Source organism: Pollicipes pollicipes, unplaced genomic scaffold (genome assembly GCF_011947565.3).
Source record: "Pollicipes pollicipes isolate AB1234 unplaced genomic scaffold, Ppol_2.1 Scaffold_3447;HRSCAF=4054_pilon_pilon_pilon, whole genome shotgun sequence".
Classification (NCBI taxonomy): Eukaryota; Metazoa; Arthropoda; class Thecostraca; order Pollicipedomorpha; family Pollicipedidae; genus Pollicipes; species Pollicipes pollicipes.
Window position 1 is genome coordinate 24,035,351 of NW_023596297.1, and position 14,675 is coordinate 24,050,025.

Here is a 14,675-nt window from a genome sequence, read left to right on the forward strand (position 1 = left end):
ATCACCCTCCGGTAAGCCGCTCACGTGCGCCACTACGAGCCGAGACGGTCGCCGCCCGCAGCGCCACCTGCGACCGGTCCTCACTTCCGGCGGGAGCCTGGCACCGGAGTCGGAGGACGCCTGGGGGGCGTTCTGTCTCGCGCGTCGTGATGCGGCGCCCCGCCCCCGGCCCCAGCAAGCCATTCATATCGGCCGACCGGGCGCCGGCGCATGCGCGGCGATACCGAGGGGCACGGACCGCGCACCGAGACCAGTCTGTTTTCCATGTTGGAGCGCGCTGGTCGCCTCTGTCGTGCTCGTCCGCCCCGTCGCTGCTGGCTTTCGACGGTCCGCGAGTTGTATGGTTGTCTGTCCGCTGACGATGCTGCAGTACTACCGCGCCTGTTTGCCGGCATCACAGGACCAGCGCGTGCCGAGCGCGTCGCCGCCGCTGGACTTCATGACAGAGCCCTCGCCGCCGCCGCCGCCGCCGCACGCCCACGCCGCCGGCCACCAGGTGAGCACGGGGCACCTGCGGGTCACCCAGGCACGGGTCGCCGTGGCCGAGTCACGTTTCACCTTCAGGCGACCTGGGAGGCAGAACGATGGGAACGATGGATCGCCTGTAGGTGACCGGGCACATCCGCCGATGGCGAATGGTGGCCGGGGATCACGTCTCCTCTGTATTGGTGGCAGAGACGCAGCTTCTGGGTGATGACACCAGTCGTTGGTGACCGATGATCAAGCAATTGGTGACCGCCTACTGTGTGCTGGTAACCGGCTGATCACGTATTCGGTGATGAGGTGGTCGGAAACCAAATATCTAGTGGTGCTCCATGCCTTGCATGCATGTTCTCTGGAGCGGGGAGGGAGAACTGTATGAACAGGGTCCCTTTTCTTGCCGTTGTTTTGTACCCAGATGGCCGGGAGCGTTATATATATATATATATATATATATATATATATATATATATATATACTATATGTATACAACGTTCCCATGTGCGTGTGACATGTGTGTGTTGTGTGATATGCTCCTTTGTCAAACTGTTGCATGCGTATTATCCAAATAAAAATGTCAGCAATCGAGAAGAAAACAAAATGGGCCTTCTTGTTATCTGGCAAAGGATCTCGGTAACCAAAAGCTGGGCCAGCGTGATGCATAGAGGGAGAACTCCATTATCTAGAACAGGATGTTTCTAATTCACGAAGGGGCATCTAAACCTAGCCAAGGGGCCTCATTATCGCAAAACGGGGCATCCTGGCTCGAAACCACGGCCATCTGGTGCATGAGAGTGACCTCCCGTTCCAGAAATGGTGCTTCCTGAATAAAGAGGGTGTCTCCTAACCCAGGCAGGCCCTAGTTCATAACGGGGCCTCCTAAACCAACAAAGGGGTCTCTTCAGCATTGGGCCTTCTGATCTAGAGAATGGGTTACCTTATTCATAAAGGTGGCCCCATGATCCAGAAAACGGGCCGCTCGACAAAGCAATAGTCTTCTCAGCCCCGTGTAGTACTCTCTTGCTTTCTTATCGGGGCCCCCTTGATCTGAAGTTTGGTAATTTACGGGCAATTACAATTCCTTTTGGCTTGCGAAAAGGAGATCCCTTAAACCGGGGGGGGGGGGGGGCGAAGACATGACTCTTGCCTCCTTACCTCCCGGCAGGAGGGGAGGGGGCAACTACCCTTATCCCCCTCCGGCTGCGCTGCCCTGACCCACCCGCTATACATGGGGGCCTTGTCCCTACCCCCGCGTCCCCATCGCTGACCAGCTGTATCCACCAGCTACCCACCCGTTCGCATGATCATGAAAAAGTCTCATTCTCTTATATTGATAATTGCAAAACAAGCGTAAATTGGGGCTAGTTATAATCGAAGAGCGCAAGCAGTAAATTGCGTAGTGTTCCTTGAAATACGTACACAGCTTCTCGTGAGCGTCTTACCCATATCTATGCACAAACCCGTCAATGTATCTAAATATGTTCCAAATCCAGTTAATTGCCCATTATCTATGAGTATCCACTGGTTCTGCTAGCTCGTGTAGTCTACACAGAGCGCTTCAGCTATGACCGCATAACGAATTCACGATTTCCACTTGCTTTTTCCGTGGTGATGCGCTCATGGACAGCTTATCAGTGCAGCAAAACGTCACGTAACTGCAGACTTGCATGTGCGCTGAGCCGAAGATAGGCACATACCTAAATGGACACTCACGATGTCTGCCGCCTGGCCAGGTCCTGAAGGGCCACCTGGACGGAAAGCGGCGTAGCCAGGTGCCGTGGCCCGTTAGGCGCACACAACCCGCAGACTCGCCTCAGCCGCCTGTTGAGCGCTCCTCTTCCCTGAATAGAGCTCGGATTATCGGCAGCTGTAAATCAACGTTAGCAGGATGTAGCGGCCTTCGGTTGTCAAGGCGAGAGTCTGGCTTGTGAGAGAGTCGTGGCTCTCGAGAGTCGGGTCCACTATCGGTGTTCACTGGCCAGGTGTATTGTCCGGATTGTCGAAAGTGCTCGGTGACGATGTTTTATTCTATCGCGTTCATCCACAGCACAGTTCATGCAGCGGACATTGGAACTAAGATTCCAAGAAAACACACCTTTCTTTTTATTGGTCGTCTGAGGTTAAAAATCGTGCGCTCCGTCTGGAATATCTAAACCTATGCGCACAAATGTGCTACCCTCCTCGGTGGCTAACGCTGCACGCCAGTGCAGCTATCTGAGATACGAGACTATCAAGACTCACGATCTACCTGAGTGAGACGAGAGCTTCGCTTAACAGGACTACCACGACTATCATGACTACCACGGCTATCGTGACTACAACGGCTATCTTGACTACCACGGCTACCGTGACTACTATGAGCAGCATGACTACCATGAGTAGCATAACTACCGTGAGTACCGTGACTACTATGACCATCATGATTGCCATTACTACCATGACAGCGATGACTACCATGCCCCTGACTTCCGTGACTACACACGGACGCATGCAGAGCACTGACTCTGAGGAACTCACCGGGGTGCACGCTAGTTACACTCCCTCCCAGATGGGACCCGCGCACCACTCAAACTCTATACGAATGTTCTGTGCGGCGTCAGGTGTGTGGGCACTCCCGTGCGGCTGCGAGTGCTATTCTCTGCACGGGGCATGCTTCCCACTGACCTGAAGCAGTGCGCCGCGATCACATGCGGTGACGTCATACATTTCAAAAGCGATGAAATGCCTGAGAACATTTCTAGGAGCATTGTCAAAACCGAGTTCCTCTGAATGTGTACCTTCCGTATCGCGGCAATCTTATCTACCCATGGTGCGCTTCACTCACTTGAGAGCCGGGGAGCTGATAGCTCACAGGGAGTATGTCACACCATGCTTGTCTGTCTCTCGGAGTTTATTTGGTTCCAGGGCGCGTTGTATCTGAATAATCGCATTTTGATCCTCTTTCTACATTCATTTCTTATGGTTCGTCATGCAATTACCGCCACAGCCCGGCCTGTGTCGCTATTCTTTGTAGAAGCTGGCATTGGTGCAACCACTGACCGCAGTTTCATGCGGTTTTCGGCAATAATATGCTGAATTATTTCAACATTGCATCATATACATCGCTTTACAGTTGCCTGCAAACTGTTTGGTCAGGTCTTTTACTGCAACATTGCAACGAATAAAACTTCTAGACTGCAAAAAAGCTGAATAATGCCGGCCGTGACGGGTTTCGGATCCGATGATCAGGCGTCGCAGCCCCAACAGACTCATACAGCTTGGGGGGGGGGGGGCAGGAAGGGGGAGGGAGAGGGGGGGGGGGACAGGGACAATCGTGCCGACAAAAGTGTGGGTCGATGTGTCCATACTGCATACCAGCAGGCTCTATGGTTGGGAAACGATGCATCCGCCTGTCTCGAAGTGTTTTTGAGTGTGTATGTCGATTTCAAAGCACAGTAGATGAGGATATGAAACGACAACGGAAAGTGTCCGGCGTTGTCGATGTACCAGCTAGCGTTCATGAGGATATGAAGCCAATTGTTCGATATTGTCGCATGCATCGGCTAACCTTCGTGAGGATATAAACTGTCCGACCAACTGACTGTCCGACTGTCCAACATTGCCAAATGCACTGGCTAACCTTCATGACGACACCTGGCCACTATTCGACTCACAGGTGTTTCGGTAATACACCAAAAAAGCGGTCAATGTCAATTGCGAATAATCGCCTGCAAAGCTTTAAATTCCCACAGCCGTTGTCACCTTGTCATCACATTACGCACAAGGTGTTCTACAGGTTTTCTTGGTGAAAGAGCAAGCAAAATTACCGCTTGTTGGGTTGCATCTCAAAGTCCTGTTTCATTCCCAGCGCTGGCTGTGTAGCTTATCCAATCGCATCACACATCAAAGGCTGACAGTCGTTCAGGAAACTCGAGATCGCCCGTTCCCGGTGTGTGCACAGTCGGCTGCGTGATTTTCGTTGCTCAAAGGGCGACAGTTCCGCGACACCGGACTGTCGACTCGGATGCTGCTCAAACACGGCGACCGTCGAACAGGCTGCTTAGCCCACAGCCGGCGGCTGAGTCTCGCTGCCGGACCCCGCCGCGGTGGCAGCGCGCACACGCGCACGCACCACCCGGGGCGTCTGCCGAGACTCTCCGTCCTTCGTCACTCGGGGAGCCCAGAGGTGACTGCCGAGATTGTCCCTAGACTTCATCACCCAGGGAGCCTAAAGGTGACTGCCGAGACACTCTCTGTCCTTCGTCACCCGGGTAGCCCAGAGGTGATTGCCGAGATTGTCCCTAGACTTCATCACCCAGGGATCCCAGAGGTGTCTGCCGAGACCGTCCCTGCACTTCATCACCCGGGGAGCCCAGAGGTGATTGCCGAGATTGTCCCTAGACTTCATCACCCAGAGAGCCTAAAGGTGACTGCCGAGATTGTCCCTAAACTTCATCTCCCAGGGAGCCCAGAGGTGACTGCCGAGATTGTCCCTAGACTTCATCTCCCAGGGAGCCCAGAAGTGACTGCCGAGACTGTCCCTGCACTTCATCACACACACTTGATCCACTTCTCCCACTGTTAGGTGGCCGGTCTGTATCTGACGTCCTGTCCGTCCTGCCGTTGTTGGTAACTGGCCTGCAGCTGACTTCTTGCCCCTGTCCGCAGACCGGTGAAGAGATGTGCGCAATGCTGCAGAAGAGCTGGGGTCCGCCGCGGCTGGACCCGCCGCCGGAGCCGGCCGAGCTAGAGCCGCTGCCCGACCACATGTATATGGATATGTCAGAGCAGCCGCGCCGCGAGTCCGCCTCCCAGATCGACGAGTTCTTCACGTCGGCGGCGCGACGGCGCTCGTCGTTCACGGCGATCCTCTCGGCGCTGCACGGCCGCGACGACGACGACGTGTTTGTCAAGCCGGAGCCGGAGGAGGCGCCCCTGGCCGGCCTCGCCGCGGCCGCCGAGCCGGCGCTCGGTCTGCTGCCCGGCTGCCTGGAGCAGGAGCCGCGCTTCGAGTTCACGGCTCCGGCTGTACCGCCGCCACCGCCGCCTCACCACCACCATCACCAACACCACCACCAGCAACAGCAGCAGCAGCAGCAGCAGCAGCAGCAGCAGCAGTCACCGCACATCAAGTGCGAGCCGGGCGCGTACCGAACGGCGGCGTCCCAGCCCGGCTTCGCGGCACTTCACGCCGGCTACGGCGGCGGCTACGGCGGCACACCGTTCCCGCTACGCTGCTACCTGCCACCGACACCACCACACTCGGACCCGGGCTCGGCGAGCCCCGAACAGCTGGCACAGGGTCGGCGCACGCCGCCTCCGCCGTACCGCCGGCAGCAGCCGCCGCCGCCACCGCCGCCGCCGCTCGCCTGGCTGCCGCCGCACCCGCTGCTCGGCGCTGACAGCCGGCAGCTGTCGGTGACGACGATCCCGGCGCAGCCGACCACGCCGACCATCGTCGAGCCGCGCCGCTACAACCGGCGCAACAACCCCGAGCTGGAGAAGCGGCGCATCCACCGCTGCCACTTCACCGGTGAGTGGCCGGCTGCGCGCCACGCTCGCCCCTATCGGGAGTGTAATTTGGGTCGGCCACACGTCTTTGTCATCGGTTAAGCTTATCTCCTGGTGAGGGATTGGGAGAAGGGGACAGCGCACGTCCTCATCTTACAGCAGGGTCGCGGCTGATTAACATTTTCCGTCCGCCTTCAGTCCTTCCCGGCGTGTCCGGCCACGCGCCAACTGGACCAATGCAAAGCTTCTCGTGCGCACCTCTCTTGTGTTGTGCTCTCGGTTGGGTGTGCTCGTTTCAGACGAGACACGTTTGACGGCGTCCGCCAGGCCCTGAAACCTTTTCGTCTCGGAATCAGTCGTTATCGGAATTACTTCAAAGCAGACGCACATCACCTGCCAGTTATCGGGGGCACGAATGACTGGGAGGTTTTGAAACTGATAATGGGAGTGCGCGTTCAATGCAACTCTCAGAAGGCCTCTATCGCCCTCGCGTTTGCGCATTGTTATGTATGAACGCTTGTTGGAACCACGGCCTAACAGTTGTACTTGTGTCCGCAGGCTGCACTAAAGTCTACACGAAAAGCTCACATCTGAAGGCGCACCAACGCACGCACACAGGTAAGGCTGTATGAATGCTGGACTTACGCTTGCGAAACGTGTCAACTTTGCCAGAATGCTACCTCAGTATAAGGTTGTACTCACCCGTGTAGCGTGCACTTGCACTGATGCGATCTGCAGATGTTCATATCGTAGAATTTTGGTGAGCACTTGCTGCGTGCAGTGTCGTGGTTGATTAAGACCACCAAGGCGTCCCCTGGCCCGGTGACCCTTGGAGGTCGTCAGGCATCCTCTGTGCCTGGTGACCCTTGGGGATCGTCAGGCGTCCTCTGGCCCGGTGACCCTTGGGGATCGTCAGGCGTCCTCTAGCCCGGTGATTCTTGGGGGTCGTCAGACGTCCTCCGGCCCGATGGCCATTCGAGGTCGTCAGGCGTCTTTTGGCCCGGTGGTGTTGAGAAGGAGGGGGTGGCAAGTTGGGGTCAGCGTATGAATCTCTACTGATGGCCAGTCAAGACGGTATGTGCCTTGCGTCATCACTCTTTAGCCTGCGCAGCAACTCCGCCTACCCTGCCTCTAAGCTTTGTCGCGAGCGTTTTTTGTGTGCTTGGGTTTGTGTTTTGCGAAAAAGTATTTTGGATGCCTACGTATCCATAACTGTGCGATGCTATTTGCCTGCGCTTCAATGCGCAGGATTTTTAGTTGCAGCGTATACTTTATCACATAGTTATGCACTACACGACATTTTCTTAAGATTGGGTGCAAGCTGTGGCCACTACGCCGGCCATATAAACTATTCACCATTCAAAGTAAATTGGCAGGAACGAGCGGAAAGGAAAGCTAATGCGAAAGTTTAATTAGACCAGCAATTTATTAATTTACCCGATGGGCGTGAGCACCAAATATTCCAAATTGTTACAGGCGCGATCCTTGGAAGACTATTTGTTTGCACTAGTTTGATTTAACGTGGGGAGTTGGTTTCTTTCTAAATCAAAATTTTAGGCAACCCTTCGGTAGTTCCCGCTCACCATCATCTCAACTTCTATACATCACGAATTGACGACGTGAGGAAGGTATGGTGCCACGTTTCATGTCAAAATCATGGCATTTACATTCGCCTACAAAAGCACAAAAAAATAACCGTCCACATCGCCTTGGCACAAACTGCCCTCTATCGCCTGACTTTGGTCATCCTTGACCACACCGTCATGACCGAGTTGCCGCTATTCCCGTGCGCATGTCACAACCCATATGCGGCGAAACATGATAGGTCTGGTAGAGCTTGTCATTTCCCTCCAGCCTCCAGGCATTCCGAACGGCGACGTGGCCGCAATGACCACTACGCATGCGAGGCACTATTGACAGACGGTCTTCGGTGAGGCCACAAATGTCCGGATGTTGTGTGGCAAGCGAAGAGTCTGGCTATTAGCTGTCGTTTGATTCCGGACGGGGGTCCTTTTTCAGTCGAATGGGAAGTTGGTGGCTTTGAGGGTTTAATGATGGCTTTCGACGGGATTGTGTGTAAAGGGGGAGGGGGGGGGGGGGTCGCACGTCGTCAATTCCGGATAAGGCGACAGTTGTATGAGAGATAAATGTGGAATTGAAGCGGAGTACGCTGGTAGACAAACGAGTTTAGACTGCCGAAGAAGATAGACTGTTTAAGAGCCATGCTAACTCTTGCAAAAAAGTAATATGAAGGCCTTTTGATCTTTGGTTAAAACTTGAGTTCAAAGAACTAGCGTGACATTATCATTAGGATTTAGGTACGCTGCTTTTGCTAGGACGTGCATTTTTGGTACATTGGTGGCAGGCTCAAGAGCGTGTGATGCTTTAAAAATGAGTGAGGCCACCCCCTCGTTGATACTCGATATTTCCATGCGTCACCGTGACGTTTGCCTTTGACCTCCATGCAAAGTGGGTGGTCCATGGCTCGCCCGGCCTCAGCTCCTTTTTCCACGCTTGCGGAAAATGCTGCTCTAGCCTTGGCTCGGCTGGTCGAAACGACTGTGTACTAAGCACCAAGTATCGAACGCATGTGGTAGCCCCACGTTCAGCAGCTGAACCGAACGCTCCATGGTTGACCTCAGAGCATCACACTCCAGACGCTGGCACATAGCCCGCATGTCAGTCGCCGGGCGTCTGACGTCCAGATAAGGGACTGCTAATACGCGGCTGGCATGTGGGCCGTAGCCCAGGTGTCTGCCCGCGGGCGGCGGCTGCAGCAGCGCGGCCCGGCTGCAGCCTACCGCTGCAGCCGACTTTCCACACAGCTATTCCGGCGCCGCGCCGCGCCGCGCCGCGCCACGCCACGCCACGCCGCCTCCAGATGGCGAAGGCGGCCCCGTCGCGCGTCCATCTGCGCATTGCGACATGGCATCTCTCGCCTTCCGACGGCCGGCGGAGGCATTGACGTAGCAGCGACGGTCATTGCTTTGCGATATTTGCAGGGCAGATACAAAACACGCAGGCGCTGCGTTATTCTATTCAGTAACGCTTGTTGTGCGAAGTGCTGGGTAAAGGCTGAGACGGGCGTGGCCATGTAATTGACGTACTGTCATTTGCAACAACCCAGAACAAACGCACTAGCTCTCAGCCAAAAGCAGCTCGGTACCAAAAGTAAATCAGGATGTCGTTTAATACCGTCACCTCCGTAGGTCAGATATACCTGAATGTGGAGAGGGGACTTATGTCATGACAGCCGCCATGCACAAAAACAGCCACTACCGTGGGACAAAAGAGAGCCAAGTTTAGGTGCAACGGTTCTTTGTGATTCTCAATTCTTCAAGCGCAGGTACGGAGCGGGTGATCACGCGCAGACAGCGGGCAAGTGACCACGCGCAGACACCACCATGACCACCGGCAAGTGGTCATGCGCAGGCAACGGCAAGTGATCACACGCAGACACCGCGCAGGTGATCACGCGCAGGTACCGGGCAAATGATCACGCGCAGGTACCGTGCAAGTGATCACGCGCAGGTACCGGACAAGTGATCACGCGTGGGTAGCGGGCAGGTGACCACGTCGAGCCCGCTGAAAAGCGTAGTGAAAGAGGAGGCGTCGATACGCAGCAGCACTGACTGCTAGCAGTGGTCACAATTTGTCGTGGACAACGCTGTAATCCAAGAGTGGCTCAGGAATACAAATGAGCGGAGCATTTGCCGAATATATGCAGCTTTGCCAGAGTCGGTCGGAGCTGTCCTGCTCGTGGAGTGTGGCGCACTCTGCAGTGCCGCATGACTGGCGGTCTGCTGCTGCAATGCACAGCTTAGAGGCTGCGGTAGCTGTGTGCCGCGAGGGCCTCTTTGGGAGCCTCTTTCCCTCAAGCTCTGCCAGTCCGCCAGGGGGCAGGCGTCCGGCTGGGTAGCCCCTTGCCGATGCTTCCGCTGTGGTCGGCCCCCTGGCCCGACCGCTGGCCCCTCCCCGTCTCCGCGGTCGGCGCCCTGCCCCCTCCCCTACCTGCGGGCCCGCTCGGTTCAGTCAGCCCGCCGGCCTGTCTGACGGCTCGCGCCGGGCAGGCGGCGCGGTGGCGTATGCAGCGCGCCGGCGGCGGGCGCGCGGCGAGAGCCGCAGCGGCGAGAGCCGTCCGGCCGGTCACATTCCGCGGCGGTGATGTCAGCCGCGCCGCCGGCGGCCGGCCCGAGCGGCGCCCGCTGCAGCGGCCAGCGCCGCCCGCCGCCGGCCCGGCCGCACGGCCGCCGCGCCGCTCCACCACTCCAGCGGCCTGCCGTTCCACCGGCGCGCCACTCCACCGGCCCGCCGCTCCATCGGCCCGCCGGTCCACCACCAGTCTGCCGCCCCACCGGTCTACCATTTCACTCCTCCCCGTCACCGCTTCGCCGCCGCACCACTCCACCATTCTACCGCTCCTCCGCCGCACCACTCCGACGCTCCATCGCTCCGCCACTCGACTTCACCCTATGACCGCTCCACCGCAGCACTGTTCCGTAACTCCAGCACTCCGGCACTCCACCATTTCAAAGTACCACTGCTCCATCGCTCCACTGCTTCTCCGGTAATCAACTCCACAACGCTGTCACACCACTGTCATGAATTTTGCGCCAACCAGCTGTTGGTGGTCAGGCGGAAACAATGTTCTTCGTGTGCAAATTACAGTGGTTTGTCCGACTTTCATTTGTTGGGCGCACTCAAATGGGACAGCAACAGGGGCGTCTTTTTCTGGGTCGGTTAGGGGCTCACCTCACAAGGTTGACCTAACCTATTTCAAAACTCGATTGCTCTCCCGATTTCGGCCACTTGAATCTGCATCCTCTATGTTAAAATATACAGAAAAAGCTATGCTAGTGTTTGGGAGAACCAAAAATGGTTTTCCTGCGACAGAATAGCTTCTCACTTCAGGTTAAAGTGGTCTGCCTTTTCGCGAAAAGCTTATAATTGGGTGTGATTTACAGAAAAAGTATAAGTAAATCTTGGTGCGGGATCGCGAATGTCAAATCATGGGATGCGTTTTATATGTGCCACTCTGTACTTTTAAAAGCTGCCACATATTGCAGTCAATTGCTCTTTATCCACAACGCAGGCATTATCATTTGAAGACAAAATTTGTCACAGTCTGCAGACCGGCATAACCTATGAATAAGTTAGCACGGCAAAAACATGATTTATCTACAGGATGCAATTGGTGTAAAATTAACATGGTAATAGTGGTGATGTGTTTAGGTACCTACTACACAACTTACCAGTAGTTAAGATGTGCCACACGTCTGACCGGGTCTCTACACCACGTTGCATCGGTGTATTTCGAAATCGACTGGACTCGATCGCATATCGCTGTGCAGTTGGTAACAAGTCCCAGGTCAGGCCACGTATCCTACAATGTCAGTCGGCATCAAGTTTCTGAATGACCAGTCGAATTCAACATGAATCTGAAGTCTTCTTTAAGCGAGCAATCGGTGTGCTGGGCGAATTCGCAGACGTACTGCCTAATCAGTTGAAAGGCTCTGTTTGGAACATCAGTCGCATACTGAGCCTGCCGATTTGACCAGGGCATGTACTTGTTTGCAGCTTTTTGTTTATTTATGTTTCGTGTTCTGTTAGTGGAACGAGCTGCAGCCTCGGTCTGCAACTTGCAACGTTTGACAGCAGCTGTTTGTTTAGGCGACTTGTCGAATATGTGCGCTTGAAGCGACGGCAATAACACTCGAACGTTGTCACTATAAATGACGTCTACCAGTGCTATATATGTCCTATGTCCCACCACTATTGGTTTTGAAGCTATTCGTTACATTTGCATTTCATTGCAGATTTTTCCAGGCAGGCAGTGTAATTTTCTGCGTGCGGGTGTTGTCCTATTATTTGGTACTTGCACGCAAACCCCAAGCTCTTCGAATTAGCACCTGGTCATAGGCTTATCCATGTGAACGGGGATGGTGTCCAACGGTCTCAGCCTTCGTGCCGCGTGAACGAGACGGCTGGTACTTGGCTGGCTGGTTGGCGTGTTGGCTCGGTTCGTTGCAGGTGCTCTGCTTTAATCCCGACCTGGACCACGCGCTGTATCGTGACATTGATACAACTTGTCAGAGAAGGTGCAGACCTGACGGGCGTTAGTGGGTGCACCGGCAGCCCCATCAGGGCTGAGGCCTCGCGCCGTAGCGCCATCAGGGCTGAAGTCTCGCGCCGTAGCTCCATCAGGGCTGAAGTCTCACGCCGTGGCTCCATCAGGGCTGAGGCCTCGCGCCGTAGCTCCATCAGGGCTGAGGCCTCGCGCCGTAGCTCCATCAGGGCTGAAGTCTCGCGCCGTAGCTCCATCAGCGCTGAAGTCTCGCGCCGTAGCTCCATCAGGGCTGAGGCCTCGCGCCGTAGCTCCATCAAGGCTGAAGTCTCGCGCCGTAGCTCCATCAGGGCTGAGGCCTCGCGCCGTATCTCCATCAGGGCTGAGGCCTCGCGCCGTAGCGCGGCGTGCCGCTCCACCCAGCGCCGGCCGGACCATCGTGCCGCTCCGCCCAGTCCGTATCGGTGGAGGTGGCATGGGCTCCGTCCGGCTCCCCTGACCTTGAACGCATCCCAAGAGCTCGTGTCCTCCAGTCAGGCTCTACTCAACGGGACGACGCGGTTTGTCTCGCTGACCCGATGAGGTCCCGCACTTATGGTGCTCTGCACTTGGCGCTCTGCAGCTATGTTCTGTCAGACTGACTGACTTTTGACAGTCTTCTAAATTCGGGCCTCCCAAACTTTCTCGCATGGGTCTCCGAACTCCTGAACAGCTCCAATGAATCCTGATATTTTGATGTTCTGGGTTGTCTAGCTTGGCTACTATAGACCCCGACCCTGTCTAGCCTGTCCTGACAGGCACGGTGTGTGCCTCTGACTTCTCATGATGACGGTGATCCTGCATTGCTGCTGTTGACGGTCCCATACAACGCCTGACCCCTCCTGATGACGGTCCCTAACCCTGCCTGACATCTCCTGATGACGGCCCCTGACCCCATCTGACCTGCTCTGATGGCCGCGATCTACCACGCCAAGACAGCGTGATTTAGACGTGGGCCGTAGGGGTGAATGATGGATGGACGCCGGTACACCGCTTCAGTGCGTGCGATGGGTTGTGCAGTCAGATGCTTGTCAAAGCGGGCCAACACAAGGCCGTTCCGTCGCCACTCAGTGTAGGAAGGTCCCGCTGGACTCGAGTGAGCCGTGGTGGCGTGGGGCGAAAGGGGGAAACCAGTGACTGCACTCTGGTGGATGGAACGGTCTTTGCAGCCTTGATTGTAATGCAGAATGGAATGGTAAATAATATGGCGTTACTCGATTGAACACTACCTAAACGTCATCGCATGATCTCGTCCTGGCATGCTCGGACTTATTGGGTTCGTTCAAATATGTTGGCAGCCAAAACACAAACTAAGCATTCCTCTATGCGGATCAGCATGTCCTTACCATCGTCACACCAGACCATTTTTGCACCAGTTGCACCACCTGTCCCTATGCAACCCGGTGACCGTGAGTGGCGATCACGGCGCACCCGTTTTGCTTCTTCCAGACCTCTTAATGTAGTCCACGTGTCGGTGCAGACCTTCGCATTGTCGCGCCGGTCCCAGGATGGCGAATACAAAGCTGGCCCCAGCCGAGGCGACTGAGCCCGCCCTAGCCCAGCTCCGAGCTGCCCCAGTACACGCTCCGTGTCCGTGTTGCAGGCGAGAAGCCGTACCTGTGCTCTTGGGAGAGCTGCAACTGGAGCTTCGCCCGCTCGGACGAGCTGACCCGGCACGTGCGCAAGCACACGGGCGCCAAGCCGTTCGTCTGCAAGACGTGCCACCGGGCGTTCGGCCGCTCCGACCACCTGGCGCTCCACAGAAAACGCCACGAGCCGAAGGTGAAGAAGTAGCCGGAGGTGACGCGCTTCAGCCGGAGGGGAGTGTCGAAGTTGACCGGCGTCTCATGACTGTCGCCCGAGCGAGAGCGACGACACGCTAGCGCAGGTGGTCTGCGAGAGCCTGCGGGGCTTCTGCGTCATTGGGCTAGGCTTGTTCGGTTGGATGTAGGTGCTGTATGAATGTTTGAAACAAGGGTGATTATTACTGTCCTGGACGGTGAGCACGGCGGAGGTGCGCTCACAGCCTCGCCGCGGGCCAGTGTCTGTCAAAACCGAGCGCACGACTTAAGGGTCCATATCAAACAAAATCAAACATTTTTGCAAACGTTGCTGAACTCGCGTGCCATACATGTGCCATACCATCACTGTCACTGTCCATCGTAGCATGTAGCTGATCACGAAAGCCGCTTGCTGGCGGTCTCCGAAGCAGCAGCGGTGAGCCAGGCGTCTGCGCTAACTCCGTCGGGCCGCCCTGGCCGGAGCCGCGGGCCGGAGGCGACAGCCGCCTTCCGGACCGCGGCTCCGGCTGTATGAGGCTCGCGCCGCCGCCGGCGGCGCGGGCTGACAAGGCCTGACCGGACCCGCCCCGCGGCCCGGCGCCCCAGCTCTCAGGCCTGGCCTCCGACAGTCGCCCCGGCCGCCGAGGCGCCCTGCGACCGCCCGCCGCCCCGCCCGCGCCGGGCGCCGCCAGCGGGCTGCACGCCGCCGCCGCCGCCGCCGCCGTGCCGCACTGCGGACCCCGGCCCAGTGACCGGGAGCCGTCCGCCCTGGGCTGGCGCACCTGTACGGACGTCCTCCGTATAGCGCCGGCCCTGACGTA

The 14,675-nt window shown here is 56.7% G+C and overlaps 1 protein-coding gene across 1 annotated transcript; it reads left to right on the top strand.

Annotated features, from left to right (window-relative positions):
• Positions 1–272: 272 nt before the first annotated feature.
• Positions 273–14,419, top strand: LOC119092099 (dendritic arbor reduction protein 1). Its single transcript, XM_037215073.1, has 4 exons — positions 273–496; positions 5,128–5,992; positions 6,529–6,588; positions 13,677–14,419. Exons 1-4 carry the CDS (start codon positions 341–343, stop codon positions 13,865–13,867), a joined length of 1,272 nt encoding a protein of 423 aa, XP_037070968.1. The 5' UTR covers positions 273–340; the 3' UTR covers positions 13,868–14,419.
• Positions 14,420–14,675: the final 256 nt, after the last annotated feature.